At 38.9% G+C, this 18575-nt stretch overlaps 1 protein-coding gene across 1 annotated transcript; it reads right to left on the reverse strand.

The window, feature by feature from the left end:
• Positions 1-12366: 12366 nt before the first annotated feature.
• LRRC30 (leucine rich repeat containing 30) lies at positions 12367-16728 on the reverse strand. Its single transcript, XM_081951614.1, has 2 exons — positions 16594-16728; positions 12367-13692 (listed from the first exon to the last, which is right to left on the reverse strand). Exon 2 carries the CDS (start codon positions 13594-13596, stop codon positions 12700-12702), a length of 897 nt encoding a protein of 298 aa, XP_081807740.1. The 5' UTR covers positions 13597-13692; positions 16594-16728; the 3' UTR covers positions 12367-12699.
• Between the last annotated feature and the right edge of the window lie 1847 nt (positions 16729-18575).

Here is an 18575-nt window from a genome sequence, read left to right on the forward strand (position 1 = left end):
TCAGTGCTGTTGTAACTTCGAATGGTCACAAAATGAACTGTTGTAAGTCAAGGACTATCTGTATTTTCTTTCAGTTCACTAAGACTGATTAGTTAATTTTATTAAATACATGGTTTTTTTTCTTCAGTTTCAAAGCTTCTTAAGATGAAAACCTAAAAGATGAAGATATTGAGGAACACATTTGTGGCCCTGAAGCAGGAGTGAAATTCAGCAGATTCTGACAGGTTCTGGAAAACCGGTAGCAGAAAGTTTGAGTAGTTTGGAGAACCAACAAATACCATCTCTGCCTGGGCCCCAGAGTGTGTGGGAATAAAGATTTTGCAATATCTTCCCCCTGCCATGCCCACCAAGCCACGCCCACACAACCGGTAGTAAAAAAAAAATGAATTTCACCACTGCCCTGAAGCCTCTGATTGTAGTAACAAAAGAAGAAACAACTATATTTCCTATTATTAATAGCAGTGGAGAATAATAATTATGAACTATCAACTGATTGTGACCAAAAGCACTGCTTCCCGATCAATAATAAAAGCATTCTGATAAACCTGGGATAGAATCGCTGAAAGAAATAGTAAGTAAACTTTCTTCCACGTTGTTCAGAGTGGTTTCTTTCCTGGGAAAGAATGAAAGAGAAAGAAAGAAAGAATGGAGGGATGTGTGATATAGCGATGAGGAGGGGGCAAGAATAAAGCTGCAAGATTCAATAATCATATAATAAACATGTGATGCTTATATTTATGGGTAAATTGGTATAATAGATAATGTCCATAGTGAGTAATACATAATCAAACTTGCTACAATGATTCTGAATGTTTTCATAAATGAATACGTGTTTTGTTCACCCATCAGTTCCATCTATTTTTATTTTTAAAGCATTCTGCTGATGTTAACATTCCAAAACAGATTAGTGTGTTTGAATTAATATTTTGCCCTTTATATTAAAATTATATACATTTGGATAGTCACTAAGTGTTCAAAGTGCATGAGAAGGCAACTTTACCATTTATCTTACAGGTAGATACATAATTTAAAATATAAATATATAAAAGACTTTATATATGGATTCCGAGTATATGAGTTTATAACGCCGACTAATGTAAGCAGTGTTGTAGCAAAGAAAGATTGTATTATACTGCGTTTCCCTGTATGGTTTGAATTCTCCCATTTAGAAATGTACAAGACTCAATCATGCCGCACAGCGTGATTGATTGTCAACTCCTGGCCTGTTGGCCCACCTGCTGATCATAACTTCCTTTCTTGAGGTGTGATTGACAGATTTGAATGCAAAAGCTGCTTAGCTGGCCCAGTTTGCTGGGATACATTTATGAACAAAGAAAGAAAGAAAACTCTATGAATGGCTGCCAAATTTTATTTCTTTGCGGTTCTGGTATATTTGAAAGCACTTGGATAGTATATTCTGACAGTTCAATTGAGGCAGATCTTGAGAAATATTTGTTCTGAACTTGGCTTCCTTTCATCAAACTCTGATGATGCAGCACCTTTTCCTTTAACCATTGCCTTCCCATGCTTGTCAACATGAATGATTCAGGGTCTAGACAAGAAATCAGATGTCAACGGTCCCAACTTGGTCAGTTAGGAAAGAAATACTCCTGGTCCATGATTAGCCAAAAGTATTCTTGGCTAAAGTAACCAAGTTCGGTATCCAAAGTGGTTACGGAAGAGGCAAAGCTGCACCTGAGATTTTCACGCACAAAATATACAATTCACTTTTCCTTGTTCCTGGCCAAGCCCTTGGTTATCAGCCAATGTCCAATCAGGGATCAATACATTGTTTAGGAAACCGTCCCTGTGTTCGTGTGATCTCAGGCTCCGCATTCTTATGGTATAACCTTGAGATGGCTGGTGCTTCCCTTCCCACAGGATGTTACTGCTTAGTTTCGATTCCTCTGAGTTCCCACCCCAGAGCCCAGCCCCACTGCTCCTTCCCCCTCCCCATTATTGATGTCAAGCTCTCAGCTTGTGATATGCAATTTAGCAGAATGCCAGCCACGAGACCAGATTACACTGTCTAAATGGCACATGACAAACAAACCTCAACTCTATTGCTAGAAGGATTTTTCATTTCAGAGTAACCATGAAGAAAGTATTCCTAGGAAATGTATTTCCAGCACTTACTGCAAAAGGAACTGCCAATGAGCTTATTTAGATCAGGCTTTTCAGAGTCAAAGTGGCCTATCAGCTGCAGACAATTGATTACATCCTATTTAATGCTTCTAGACAGAGAGAAGATAAATGTATCTAGAACAAAATCAATAGATGTAAAGAAGCAAAAGTCTTGAAATTGTTTAAGATTAATATATGTAGTTTAATTGATCCTTTAATAAGACTAAAATATTCTGTTAATCTACTGAGTAACAGTCAGGAGAGAACACGTTTTAAACAGTAACACAGTTCTTTCGACAGGCTGCAATATAGCCATATGAACATGCTTAGGCTGGTGTAAATAAATAGATGCTTAAATTAATAGTCTCCAAGGTTCCTATATATTTGAAACATTTGGCACTGAATAAATTCTTAGTACGTTAAAATGTATACTGAACATCTTTATTTCCCAGATAGAAAAGGATCCAGTCTGTATAGCAAAATGGAGAAGGTTGATATACACTGAGAAGCATGCAGAGGGAGATAGCATATGCGAATCAAAATTGAATTAATTAATTTGTAATTGTGAGTAGATTCTTCTGCAACACTAGGCTTAGAGCCTTGATCAGCGAGCATCTAATGCTATTTATAGAGCTGCATACCAGTTGACTCTGAAATAGAATTTGTTTACTTGCAAACAATTTAAGGACATTTGAAAACAGCATACCTAGTTTCTAGGGACTGTGTACCAAACAAATGCATGGCTGAAGTAGCTATAATTAACATGAGCAGCATCCTCATGTAGCCTTGGGTGACATCCTAAAGTAGCTCCAAGGGGAACTTAGAAAGCTGCCTATACTAAGAAAGGCTCTTGGTCAATCTAGCTAAGTGCTATGAACATGAACCAGCACTGCTTGTCAGAGTTTGTGGTAGCATTTTTCCCCACTGTATGGGGATGTTATGGTTTGAATTTGTGATAGTTTGCATGCTAAACAAATCTAAAGGCCTCAGCTAAAGTGTGTTCATATAGGATTGATCTTTGTACTCCCCATAGTGATCCTTGTATCCCCAAACTCCAGGGTTGGCAAACTTGATAAGATAAGGTTAAAACTCTGGGGAAAATTTAATGCATGACCAGGCAATCTTGAAAGTTTTGCTCTTTCAGCAGTGTCTTATTTGAGATATGCATATATGTTGTGTTGTGTGTGATATTTTCTACCTTCTTTATCCACAGTCTTGCATAAGATTTCTAGACTTTTTCCAAATTTGCAATTAAATTTTAATTCTAAATGGTACAGAAGGGAAATAATCATTAAACATATTGTATTTCTTACTTTTACTGTCAACTTAAGCCTAAATTGATATTAAAACAAATCATAGGTACGTTTTACTCTGAACTATTTCTTTGCATTGATTTGGATTGACGTTCCCAGCATATCACTCAATTATTAAGAAAAGATCTTGAACAAAAGGATTGTCTATCGTTAATTAGGCAGTGAAATGAAATCAGCAGAGTTGGTGTCCTTAAAGCAAATAACAAAATAGCTTGCTAGCATTCCATGTAAACAAAGAAGTAACCTAACAGTAGAGTTTTCTTCAGTGGATGATGGAGTCTCCCACTCATTTGGGAACTAGGAATTTTTTTAATAGAGAAGGAAAACACTGAAGTTAAAATGCACGGATAAACTGTGCAATTTAATATAACATGTTTTTTTTTAAAAAAACACATTACTGATAGTTCTTATGACCACATTTGGGATCGGAATTTCCATCACTAAGCAATGCAGTCATAAAGCATGATGTTACAGCAGTCCCAATGACCCAAACTTGTAGGTAATTAAGCAGGAAGTGCAGGGGCCCCATGTGGAGAATAAAGAGTAGGAGAGCTGCAGGGTGATGGGGAAGGCTGGAAGGCTCAGCACAGGCCATGCATGAGTTGTGGGAAGGAGTACTGTAGTAGGGTACAGGTTCAGGGAGGCTGGAGTAGAATATGCTGCAGTTCAGAGGTTTCTTAGCACACCACAACTCTGGGGCTACAAGAAACTCCTGGACTACAGCATTGCACAAGGGACAGACATTCCAGCCCAGCCCAGCAGTGCTGCACAAAGGACTTCTTGCATGCTGCAGCTCTGCCACTGCAAGAAGCCTCTGAGCCATAGCATAGCACCAAGCACAGCCCCTACCCTGGTCTAGTGGTTACAGTGGAAAGGGACTTCTTGATGTTCCATGGCTTTGTGACCCCAAGAAGTCTCTGAGCTGCAGGGCAGCATGAAGTCCTTCACAGTGTGAAGCCCAGGACAGTAGCATGGCACTAAGGGCCTTTCTGATGTGCTGTGGCTCTGGGATTGCAAGAAAAAGCTCCAGCAAAGTCCAGGCTCAGCTGATCCAGCAGCATGGTACAAAGTCTCAGCCATCCCAGTCTCAACCATAGTCACATATGGCACCCTGCATTCTGAAGCCCGTTAATCTCTGCTCTACCATCACAGCTGACTTTCATTGTCGTCTTGCTCCCACCGCTGATGAGGTGGGCCCAACTTAGCCTTTCATGAGGCAGATCCTGGATATAAGGTTTTGTCAGGTCTCATGAGGAAAGTGCAGTGCCGCCTTTGGGAAGAAAGCCTTGTATGACCATCAACTACCTGGCAAAGGGCCAGGCGCACATGCTTGGTCAGCAGTGGGAGCAGAGACAGCAAAGGGTGTCTAGGGTGGCAGAGGCCACAGAATGCAGGGGACTAAAAGGGCATGAGGTGTGGGGGGGAAGATAGGTGGGTGGAGGGTGTTGAAGCATCCCTGTAGTTGCAGGAATGAATAGCCAACAAAGTGTGTGAATTTCGGTCATGTGATCACACAGGGACACTGCAAAAACTATACATTGGAAAACCATTCTTAAATCTCTTCATCAGCACTGGTTAACTTTGAATGTAAGTCAACAACTGCCTGTAATCCATTTCTTTTTAGAATTTGTAAGGTTTTAAATATTGTTTAGACACACTCCATAAAACCAACTTATAAACATCTATTCACATCACTAATAAGAGTTTGCAGGTAAAGTTATTCTGTTCCACTCAGCAGGGAATAAAATACAAAGCCTGTTAACACTTATGAATGTAAATAGAAGAAAAATCAAAATTATTTAATGACAGCCACAAAAAGGATTTTTTTTTCTTATTTCAGTGCCAAAAATGTATATTGGCATTAATAGAGCACAGGAGAAGCAAAACAGTAACTGTACAATCAAATTTTTGTAAAAAAAAACAAAAAACAAACCAATAGAAGAATATTTTTAAGTGAGCCCAGAAACCTAAAGATAAATCAATCTGAACCTTACTTGAGGTTTCAAAGGCCAAAACATGTGAGCAAAAGTCACAATCCAGGCAACAAAGCAACAAATCTTATACCAAGGGTCATCAGTACTCAAGAATAACCAGTTGTTGCACAGGCTGACAAGCGTCAGACATTCCCGTGTCCCTCCTGGTTGGTGCTGGCCTCCTGGGAGGGCTCACGAGGCTGGCTACTGGGGCTGGTGAACGCTTCGTTGGGGGAGGGCCGGATGCCGGCCGCCCTGAAAGAGGCGGTGGTCAGGCCCCTGCTCAAGAAGCCTTCTCTGGACCCAAAGGAACTAGCAAATTATCGTCCTGTCTCCAACCTTCCTTTTTTAGCAAAGGTTGTTGAGAGTGTGGTGGCTCAGCAGTTTCCGCGTCACCTGGAGGAAGATGATTATCTAGACCCGCGCCAGTCCGGCTTCCGACTCGGTCACAGCACGGAGACGGCCTTGGTCGCGTTGGTGGATGATCTCTGGAGGGCAAAGGATGAGGGTTGTTCCTCCATCCTTGTTCTATTAGATCTCTCGGCGGCCTTCGATACCATCGACCATGGTATCCTATTGCGCCGGCTGGAGGGGTTGGGGATTGGAGGCACCGTGCTACGGTGGTTCCACTCCTACCTCTCTGGCCGGACGCAATGTGTGTTGACGGGGGAGCAGAGGTCGACCGCAAGGCCCCTCATTTGTGGGGTCCCACAGGGGTCGATTCTCTCGCCTCTCTTGTTCAACATATATATGAAGCCGCTGGGCGAGATCATCCGTGGTTTTGGGGTGAGTTACCATCTGTACGCTGATGATACTCAGTTGTACATTTCCACCCCAAACCACCCCAACGAGGCTGTCGAAGTGATGACCCGATGTCTGGAAGCCGTACGGGTCTGGATGGATGACAGCAGGCTCAGGCTCAACCCCTCCAAGACAGAGTGGCTGTGGTTCCCGGCTTCCCGATTCAATCAGCATATTCCATCGCTGACCATCGGGGATGAGCAATTAGCCCCGGTGGAAGGGGCGCGCAACTTGGGCGTCCTCCTTGACGATCGGCTGACCTTAGAAGATCACGTGGCGACCGTGGCAAGGGGGGCGTTCCTCCAGGTTCGCCTCGTGCGCCAGTTGCGGCCCCTTTTGGACCGGGAGGCCTTGCGCACAGTCACTCACGCGCTGGTGACGTCCCGCCTGGACTACTGTAACGCTCTCTACATGGGGCTCCCCTTGAGGTGCGCCCGGAGACTGCAGTTGGTCCAGAATGCAGCCGCGCGGGTTATTATGGGGAGATCGAGATTCTCCCATATAACACCTATCCTGCGCGAGCTGCACTGGCTTCCTGTGGCCTACCGGGTGCGCTTCAAGGTACTGATTACCATCTTCAAAGCGCTCCATGGCACAGGGCCTAGTTACCTGCGGGATCGCGTCCTGCCCCATACATCCCTGCGACCCACTCGCTCACACAGGGAGGGGCTACTCCGGGTGCCGTCCTCTAGAGAGTGCCTGGGGACGGTGCCCAGGAGTAGGGCCTTCTCTGTGGTGGGCCCTACCCTTTGGAATGACCTCCCCCCAGACATCCGGACAACAACCGATCTTCGCTCCTTCCGTATGAAGCTGAAGACCTACCTGTTTTGTCAAGCCGGCCTGGCATAACGTTACTATCTTGCCACCCCAGGTCATTTTACAATGGGAAATTTTGTTTTTAATATTTTTGGGGTTTTAAACTTTGTAAGTATGCTTATTTATGGACTTATTTTTACCTCCTCTGCACGATTTTATGGTGCTATCTTGATTATTGCTCTGTACGTCGCCCCGAGTCCCTGTGGGGAGAGGGGGCGACTAATAAGTTCAATAAAATAAATAAATAATAAATAATTCCAGCAGAGAGCCTTATCTACCTTATCCTTACTCAGCTGATGCTCATGGAGCCTGATTTGACTGCAAAGTGATACACATGTATTAAGTTAACAGAATTAACTCAGCAAATGTTCATTAAGCTTGATGTAATTGCAAGGTTATTCAGCATGCTGAACTATCCTTAAGTAGACCATCATTCCCAGTGTGGTTTCTTCTTCTCAAAGAAGAAATTCAGTGTCCCTGTATTATGTGATATTTACTCCGTACCAACATCTTTCTCAACAATTCAGAAGGAAAAGACTACAGTGGCCTGATTATGGCTCAGCTTCGAGATTTGGGCCTGAGCTATTGTAGATAATTCTGCAATTGCCTAATTATTGTTCCTACCTTAAGGAATCATATTCAGATTAGTCCATAAGAGTTATATTTAGGAGGAAGCAAGTTAATTTATAATTTCACCATTATTTTAGAACTAAGATAAAGGTAAAGGTTTCACTTGCACATTTGTGCTAGTCGGTCCTGACTCTACTGGGTGGTGCTCATCTCCGTTTCAAAGCCGAAGAGCCAAAGACGTTCTCCGTGGTCATGTGGCCAGCATGACTAAACACTGAAGGCTCACGGAACACTGTTACCTTCCCACCAAAGGTGGTTCCTATTTTTTCTACTTGCATTTTTACATGCTTTCGAACTGCTGGGTTGAAAGAAGCTGGGACCAGTAATGGGAGCTCACTCTGTTACGCGGCACTAGGGATTTGAATCACTGAACTGCCGACCTTCTAATCAACAATAATAATACAATAATACAATAGTAGAGTTGGAAGGGACCTTCAAGGTCTTCTAGTCCAACCCCCTGCTTAGGCAGGAAACCCTATACCGTTTCAGGCAAATGGCTATCCAACATCTTCTTAAAGACTTCCAGTGTTGGGGCATTCACAACTTCTGGAGGCAAGCTGTTCCACTGATTAATTGTTCTAACTGTCAGGAAATTTCTCCTCAGTTCTAAGTTGCTTCTCTCCCTGATTAGTTTCCACCCATTGCTTCTTGTTCTACCCTCAGGTACAAGCTCAGCATCTTGGCCACCGCGTTCCATTTTAGAACTAAATGGGGTGATAAATTGTGGGAAATACATAATTGTGATGGGATATAAATATTTGCTTTATTCTTTTATATTTTTTTCTTTTCAGTCATGTCCAATTTTGGAAGACCACCTGCACACGTTCTGAAGTTTTCTTGACAAGGTTTTTCAGAAGTGGCTTTTCCTTCTTTACCTTCTTCCTAGGTCTAAAAGAAAATGACTAGGCCAAGGTCACTTTAAGACATTCAAATTCGTTCTTTGGTAAGAAATGGAATTTCAATATCCTAGATATTGAAGGAAGCAAGAAATTTGAAATCCATTTTTGGTTTATATGCTAAAGGATCTCTGTGTTGATTTAGCTGCAATTTAACATAAAGTTGTGTTCCTTAAATTGTAATGAAATCAAGGGAGCTACAGCTTAATTGAGCAGCCCCAGGAGCTCATACGCACACACACAAAATTACTTATCTTGCATTTTGCAGGTGCTTGGGTAAATATACCTGTCATTTTTTAAAATAAGGAACAATTATGTGAAATATCCATAAAAAATAACAAGAAATAATAGTCATATTTAATTACAAGATTACTAAATAATTGCTGTGGTTAGCATGAAGCCTTTGAGAGATATAAAACTGAGGAATTCATTTTCATTACATTGTTATAAAGGTTTTTGAGTATAGATCAAAGTGAGTAAATTATGAAATCAAAACCTCTCTTTTTTTTTAAAATGAAAACACAAATGACATCTAGTTTTGTGTTACTTCCTAAGAATGCTGTTAAGTAATTGACTTTGGGTGGCATCCAAGGATATCTTTCTGCTACTGATGTTTGTATCTATAGCAGGGGTGAAATTCAGCTGGTTCTGAGAGGTTCTGGCAAACCGGTAGCAGAAATTTTGAATAGTTCGGAGAACTGGCAATACCACCTCTGGCTGGCCGCAGAGTGGGGACAGAATAGAGATTTTGTAGTATCCTTCCTACAGAACCATTAGTAAAAAAAATTGAATTTCACACAGATCTATAGTATTGTAATGTTAGACCCAGTTATTGCTACAACCAAACCAGTGGTGGGATTCAAACATTTTTACTACTGGTTCTGTGGGTGTGGCTTGGTGGACATGTCATGACATGATGGGTGTGGCAGGGGAAGGATACTGTAAAATCTCCATTCCTTCTCCACTCCAGGAGAATGTTACTGCAAAATCCCCATTTCCTCCCAATTAGCTGGGACTTGGTAGGCAGAGGATAGATGGGGGCGGGGCCAGTCAAAGATGGTATTTACAGGTTCTCCGAACTACTCAAAATTTCCACTACAGGTTCTCTAGAACTGGTCAGAAACTGCTGAATACCACCTCTGAACCAAACCCAAAATGTTGCCCTATGTCAGATGCCTCCTAGAGAGCATTTCCTTCAAGACAGGACAAAGTTATTGGACATAAAATACAGATCAATCCCAAAGGTAAAAATTAAAAATAGGTTGCAAAAGAGATACTTTGCCTCTTTGCAGATCTAATTGGATTTTGTAATTATGTATGTGCATCTGGAAGTAAGTTCTATATCTATAGAATTTATGGAAGGAGGTTTGATTAAGACCATATTTGGTGTTCAAGGATTTTTATTTCCAATAGAAATTGGCCAGAAAATGATGTAATGTTTATTCTAGTTAAATGGGTTTTAAAGTTTTGAGGGCTGGTTTTTTTCAATCAATCCTTCAAACCTATCTCAAAGCTGTTTTATGAATCAAGGTTACCACTTCTCTTCCAAAAGCAAATAACATTTCCATGTTGCTTTGTTTCTCTTTCTGTAGTGTTTGCAAAAACTTCTTTAAAGTTTTTGAAAGTAGAATGAAAGAAAAACATGGATGAGATGAAGCAGGTGCACAGACACAAAATATGCCGCCTGTTTCCCTGAAGAAAATTAATTCTGCTGCCTTCCTGGGTAACAGTATCTTGTTGGGGTAGACCAACTGGCTCATCCCGCCCTAATAATTTTATTAGACAAGATAAGTATCATCATTTTCAGTATCACTACTGCTTTCAATTGTTCTATTTTATATTCTCTTTTCTTCCCAACACCCCCGACATATTTTGATTTTTATTAATGTTCATTTTCCATCTGGATATGTTTCCCTTATACCATCTGCTGGTTTTTATCTTGTGAAACAGAACCTAAACATTCTCAGAGTGCCATTTTTTTTCTTTAAAATCTATACAAATTGAAATGTGACTAACCTCAGAACTAATTGCAATGATCCAATTCTTATTTACTCATGCATAGATATTTCCTCCCATAGAAGTGATATATGTCACAAGAATTTAAGGTATTAAATGCTGACTTTTACACACAATTCACAACTGCTTAAAAGACCCAACATCTCGGTATTTGTTTCAAATAAGGATCACTTATTCATTACTCTTCAAATTATTTGGAATTCTGACATACAATAGAATATTTAATATACTCTTGCCATCATTTCTATTTTTTTCAATGCTCATATTCCTCATAGGATTAGCTTTGGAGTCCACCTGAGTAAATTATTTTTAAAAAGAGTATATTTCTTTTTAGATTTATGTTTTACTTATTATACCTGTTGTATGCCTTTCTATTTTCTTAGTAGTATCCACAGAATTTGAACTGATATATGCATATTAGAATTAATTTTCTTACACATATAACTCCAAGTGGAGATACAAATCAAGTTTGCACCCTCTACAAACTAGGCAGCTGCTTACTTTTGAATATGCTGTTAGTCCCAAATTATCTGTCAGTACCCTTTGCTCTGCACTGATACATCTCACACAGGGAAATTGCTAAAACTGCTAGCACTAGTGTTTTGAAAGTGCATTCCACAGATACAGAGTTTTGTTTTTGAAGTAAAGTTTTATTTTAAAAAGCTGTCAGGATTTCAACTCTAATGTCAGCCCTTGGGAGGTTATTCTGTAATGGTGACAGGTGGGAAAAGCACAACAGCAAGAAAAACTTATTTCTCTGTAAAGTGAAATAAAAATGGAAATAGTTGAAGAGTGCATTGCATTTTCTTAGAATGATGATACAACATACACCACATGATTACCAAGGCTTTTACTGTATTCATATTTACAGCCTTCCCAGGTAGGTTAATTTTGATATCAACAGAAGTAGATTCACAACTAAATCTTCTCCCCCTTAATCTTCCTTACTTAGACATTTGAGTGTGGGAATGGCTACTACATACTTTTGAGTTTTAAGAAAGTGAATAGATGATGAATGAGGCCGGGTAACTATTTATAGCATTCTTTATGCTGCAAATAATTCCATGAAACAGTTTGTATAATACAAGAACTGTATTACAGGTGTCGGGGCATAAAGCATAAAAAGAACTCTACAGTACTTGACTCAACCTCTCTGACTCAACCTGGGGCATTTTTTATGCACAAGTCACACCACAATTAAGGGAAATGAAGGGAAAAAACAGTGGTGGGCTTTGTATTAGGAAAAATAATGTGCAGCTCATATTAAAAAAAAAATCTTGGAAGGATTGCGTGGAAACAAATGCAGTTGGTTTTTCAGTACTATAAGCTGTATCACAATCATGCGGTCGTCCCTTACAAGAATGACCCCACTTCTCAAATCACATGCAACCAAGTGTGGATTCCACCTAGTATTTGCAACATAACAAATTTCTGTGGTGTTTCTTTCTGTTTCTCTCATCCTGCCTATTTCTGTTGTACTGAGTTTTAAAACTATTTTTGCAATTCTTAGTAGTTTTGAATGTGGACATTTGTCTCATTAGTAGCAAACTTAATTCTATAATGACTTTTGGAACCTGGCTTTCTAATAAACTAGAAGAATAGAATAAGCATAAATCATGACAGGTGATATAACAATAACAATTACTCAGTGACTAATACTATATACCAGAAAAAGCTTCCTAAAATACCAGTTCATCTTCTAGTTTGTGGTGTTTCAGTAGCAATAGCATATACATGTGAGTTGTATGGACAACATATTGAATAAGAGTTATAGTCACAACTGCATAATAACTCAGTTCACGCTCTTTGGAATAACACCAGTGAAGCCTTATAGAAGAAGAAAAAACATTTTAAATCCTGTTACTCTTATTTTCATTGATAATTAAATATAAATAAACATTTAAATTATTGGAGAGAGTTATTCTGACTCATTCAACAGTATTCAAATGATACATTTATTTTGAAAAAAATACATCATTCCATAGACAATGTACCTGTTTCCAGGGAAAAACCCCCAATTATAACTGTATTCCAGTATCTGTTTTGTATATTAAAAGCCATTGACCAGAAAAAGATAAATGGCAGAATTGAGGAATTACTACCAGATCTGTTCCAAACCAAGGTATATATTTATGCAAGCTGACTTTTCTCTTTAAGGTATTTGTAGAGTGCATTTATTCCTCCATCTATAATTTGTGGCAATGGTTTTGACAAAGGATTGTGCCAAATATGGAGTCCCTTATCCAAAGGATTCCAAGCAATTTTGGGCAATCGATTCAGCAAATAAAGGTCATACGGAAGTGCTTGTATAGCATTGTAATCAACATCTAGCAATTCAAGAGTAATGATTGAGCAGATAGACCTTGGCAATGCATGAATGTTGTTAGAGTCAGCAATCAGGATCTGCAGTTTGCTTAGATACTGGACACTGTCTCCAATGTTTTCAAGTTTGTTGCAGCCGACATGCAAAAAATCCAAATTTTTCAAAGCAAACACACTCATGGGAATATAAACAAAGCGATTGTTGCTCAGATTCAGCTTCCTTAAGTTAACCAGTTCTGCAATGCTAGAAGGAAGCCAAGAGATGTAATTGTGTGAGAGGCTCAAAATTTCCAACTTCTTACACTGTCCAAGCTCCAATGGGACTTCAGTCAAGCAATTCATATTGGCAAATAAAACCTTCAGATTCCTAAGCAGTCCAATTTCTTTAGGCAGGGACTTTATGCGGTTCCCACACAAGTTCAAGACCACCAGCTGGTCAAGTTTCCCCAAAGCGGGAGGAAGGACCACCAGCTGGTTTTGTGAAAGATTCAATTTCTGGACTTGTGGTAGTCCCCATAAAAAGTTAGGCGTCTTTATCATCCCCTTCATGATGAGGTTCAGACTGACATAGTGCAGCCCACGCTTCAACAGTGTTTTGGGATCTTTTCCAGAAAGAAGAGTTTCTTCCCAAAGAGGTAGCTTCTGGCTTCTCTTTAGTGGCATTGTGCTTTCTTCTCCTTGATCCTTGGAGTTCTTTCCCCCCATAATTTTCTCTCTTTTGCTGCTTCTGCTGGCCCAAATTATGTTTTGTAGCTGCCAACAATTAACACCTGGTTAAACCGCTGAGCTTTCAGAAGACTCCTGCAACAAGAGCAAGCCAAAAAGATATGCATCCCACAAGAAGAAAATTTTGCATTCCAACTTACTTCTGCAACCAAGAAAAGAATATCCCCTTTTCCAAAAACGGGCTTTGAGATGTTTGTCTTGATGCTATATGCTATCATGACATGCTTAATACTGACAATCCTGTTCCATTCAAAGTGAATGCTGCCAGGCAGCTGTCACTGTCATTTTGTCTAGGGCTTTATTGGATAGATAAGCATCCTCATTGCAAAGAGATCACTTCAACGCTGTATATAACTTTACCATGTCAGCTTTCTTGAATATTTGGTGTATGAGGTAGCAGCAAGACAATTAGGAAGAGTAACTATTTTTAAAAAACCATGGATAGGGGATAATCTCTGTTCCCACTCTTACCCCATCCCCCCCATCCCCAAATAATGTTTATTCAGCTGAGGAACAACTTTCCTAGTAACTTTGATGTGGAGTTAAAAATTGTAATGGCTTTGAATTCTTTCATGGTGTTCTTATTTTGGGGTTCCAAGGGAACACATACCTGCCACTCAGAATCTACTGAAGTTGAGCAGCCAATAAATGTAATTAAATAAGTAATAATAGTAATGTCCTTGGGGGAAACTTGATAGGTGAATAAAAATGGCAAGTCCAGTCTAAACATTATATTGACTATGTAACAAACTAATGCATGGACACACATACACAAAAGAATACATATTTTGCAATGTTTTTTTTAAATGCAGAGTTTACAATGAATCATTCTATTTTATACATCTAAAAATAGATCTGATTTAGGATTTGTTTCCTCACCTACAAAAGTGAGGAACAACATGTAGTAGCACTGTTGTTGTTACTATTGCTTTAAAGACATGCTTCTTTCTAGCTTATCTTATTTTTAACGTGGAATTGGTTAAAAAAAGAATTAAATCACCAAGAATGGGCCCAGTCTGTCTGAAAGGAAAAGAACTCTGATTCTTTGTCATTGCCTCCATTATACTGATATGTTGTGGAATGGCAGCCCAGACCGAATGGATGATGGAGAAGAGGTATTGTGCCTGATGGGCTCCTGCTGTTTACAGTCTATGCAAGCAGTTTAATAAGTTAAAGAAAATAGGTGCCTTGGGGGAATGATACCTGGTGGGTGAAAGATTTAATAATGAGAAGGCAGCTAAAGAGAGGGAAAAGAAAACAATAATTTTTCTCCAGTTCAAATTTTAAAAACTTGGCCTCCTCTGAGTTAAGTTTTTTTAAACCCTTAAGTCCTCTTTTCAGCCTGAGCTTGAAGAATTTTCTCACAGTAAAACTAAAACTCAGTTGGATGGCACAAGTAGAAATATTGGAAGAATCCCTAGAGATACCTAGGAAGCATAGGTATGGTACATGTAAATAAATGAAACTTCCTTGACTTCCAACTATTTATAACTTTCAATCTTGACAATAAATTATATGTAAAAATCAAGTTTTTATATGTAAAAATCAGCTAATGAAGATTTATCCATAAATATTAGTGATTATCTTCATCTCCTTCCACCTGTTCTCTTTAGAAGTTTACCTTCTAAGCTGGAAAAGTCAAGTCACATTGATCACAACAGGCACCATCAGACTGCTTTTGTCTTAATTGGGATTCCTAAGCACGGGTACCCAGATGTTATTCCATGGGGTTCAAGTCCTCTCCTAGGAATTGAATTCACAGCCCTTCTCATTTTAGTTGACTAGATAAAGTACAACAGCTCTTTGAGGGAGCTATATTTGCATAATATATATCTTATATGGTATTTCCAGTTACACCAGGAGTCATTGCATGACCAAATTTGCCCCTATTGGGACTCCTCAAACATTGATAGATGTAACTCTATATCACAGGTGTCAAAGTTGATTGTGTACAATATGATGTATCGTGACATATCATGATGTATCGTGATGGTTTTTGCCTTTGTGGAGCCGTGGTGGATGTGGCATGCATGTGATGGATCCCGCCCATGGGCCACCAATTTGACGCCCCTGCTCTAATCATGCCTAATTTCTTAGTGTCATGCCCAGAATTACATACAATATGCAAGGTAAAAACTAAGCCACTCAGAATATAATCTCTAACAACTATGTCCCGTGGTAGATTTCTGTTGATTGTATAATGGCAAAAAAGAATTGGGGGGAAGGAGTGCTCTTTTGTATGTTGGAATAAATATGGAAAATAGATTGAGTTCATGTGTTCCGATGACATGACCAACAGATGGAGTTAGTTTAAGTTTGTTTGGGTTTAATAGGTTAAAGTCTTTGGGTTAATGGGGGGGGGAGGTGTAGTTAACTAACGTGACTCCTTTTTGAGTCACATTAGATATACTAACAACATAATAGCTTCCTTATTGATCCAGTTAAGTATGATGGGAAAGTCCTGTGTTTCTTAAAATTGAGGCTTCTGCTGTTGAATGCAACTTTATCACAGCTAAACTAACTTGCACAGTTAGTGCCAGAGTGATTCTAGAAAAAACAGCTGAAAATTAGTCTAGTTAAACAGAAAAAGAAAAAAAGAAAATCAGCAGCAGCAGCAGCAGCAGCAGCAGCAGAAGGTATAGTGATATTTAGAGATATTTTCTAGACTATTCTATCAAATAAGATGTTGGATTAAAAATATATATGGTATAATTCTGCAAAACTTTACCTGTATGTTTATTCAAAATGAGCCATGCTTTAAATTTTGGTGAATCATATTTTACTCCTGATTCTAATAGTCAGATTTGATACTATCAAATATCTACTGTTAAGTAACTGTAGATCATATTTCTTTACTTCCCGATTGCTATTACATTCTTACAACAAAACAGAAACCATTGTAAGCTAAAGATCGCTATAATTTAAAGAGACAACAATGAAGGAAAATTCCATAGTCAGTAGTTTACCAAAGCCTACCTTTAATATATGGGGAAAACCATATACATTTCAGAAGAGAACTTTGGAAGCAGGTTCCACTGACTGGCAGATTCAAAAGCTTTGGCCTTGCCTGATCAGCTAGTGCACTTGGAACTGGCATGTAACAGGCTTGTGTGCCAACTACATGCCTTCTTGCTGAATAAGAACTTGATTTATACTCCTTGACCTCTTGACAGCTGCAGAATAAAAGGTGCACAAAGATTACATGGACTATTAATGTTAGTCTTTCACACAAAATGATAGACACATAACTCTATCACCGGAATCTATTTGTGCTGTTGTGTTTATAAATACCCCTTTCCAAGTACACAGAAACACCCAGAACTTGCTTTTGCTTGTATCATCCTTAGCTTAACTGGACGTAGAGTATTATAACTTGATCTATGTGTTCTGAATTACTTGAAATGTAAATAAAGTACTGATCTTCTTTTGTTAAACAGCAGCAAAGCAGTTTTCTATTTTTATTATTTTTACTCAACAGTCTGAAACGCCTTCGGCATTGCATGCTTTTTACCTTGAAAATGCCCAGGATGGTTTTTTGGGGGGATTTCACTGAATTATGGGAAGGAAAAGAATAGCAGACTACTCCGAGAATGATGGCATATGAAAGACAGGTCTCATGAATACTTTTATGAGCTCACAACTAGAATAAGTTCAAGAATTTGGCATCCCATCATGAGAATTGTCAAAAAAGGCAGAATAATGTTCTAGCAGAGTGCCGTAATATACTGTATTTCTAAACCAATTTATATTATCTTCATGCCCTCTAGATGTTTTGAGAATATAATTCAGAATTCTGAGCTAACGTAGTTATTTTGGTTTGGCAACCTGTAATCTGAGGATTAGTCTGGAAATGGAATGTTTTTTCCCCCTGCATTGAATTAAACCTGTAAGTAATGCATCAGTCTGATTTTCTGGGGTATTTCTATAATTGCTCAAATTATACTCACACCGTATTATCTGTATGTGAATGTATGTATGTATGTATAGTTCCATCCATCTCACAAAGCAACAAAACAAAATTGTGATATGCCATCAGCTTGATAATTGTGTTTTTCTGACTGGAAGGGAATGTACACATACAATTCATTCCAGTTATAGATCAATGTTTAATTTATAATTGCTTAAGAGAAAAATAGTACAAGATACAAACTTACAAGAGCTAGGATAAAAGCTCTTCACTTGGTCTGTTTTGGACACTTGCCTTACCAGATGGTTATCATGTCATACTGCAAATTGTGTTTGAAATGTATATTAGTTTGAAAGGCAATTTGCAATATGGCACGAAGACAACTATTTTTTTTAAAAAAAACATACATAGTTCCTCTTATTCGTGGAACTTAAAGTTGTTGGTTTTTTTATCAAAGTATAAATTATAGCCTTAAGACCCTCTGCTTGTTTATACAGGTGGTACTCACTTTACAACAACTTGCTTAGTGACTGTTCAAAGTCACAACGGCACTGAGAAAAGTGAGTTATGATTGTTTTTTACACTTGTGACCTTTGCAGCATCCCTATGGTCATATGATCAAAATTCAGATGAATTTTGCATGGCAACTAACCCACTTGCTGCATCTCAGGGTCATGTTATTACCTTTTGTCACCTTCTGACAATTAAAGCCAATAGGAAATCCAGATTCACTTAACAACCACATTACTAACTTAATAACTGCAGTGATTCCCTTAACTGTGGCAAGAAAGGTCATAAAATGGAACAAGACTCACTTCAGAAATGTCTTGCTTAACAATACAAATGTGAGGCTCAATTGTGGTCATAGGTTGAAAACTACCTGTATTACACTATTCATTTTTACTTTGATTTTGGGAGTGGAATTTTTTTTTTAAATATTGCCAATATCAGGTTAGGAAAATTGCTTACATTTTGCCTTTAAGAAGATTATCAGAATTAATTTCAGTTATAAGGAAGTCTGAGAAAAAAATACAAAACAAGAGCAGTCAGA

This window comes from Natrix helvetica (assembly GCF_964273705.1).
Source record: "Natrix helvetica genome assembly, chromosome: 4".
Lineage (NCBI taxonomy): Eukaryota > Metazoa > Chordata > Lepidosauria > Squamata > Natricidae > Natrix > Natrix helvetica.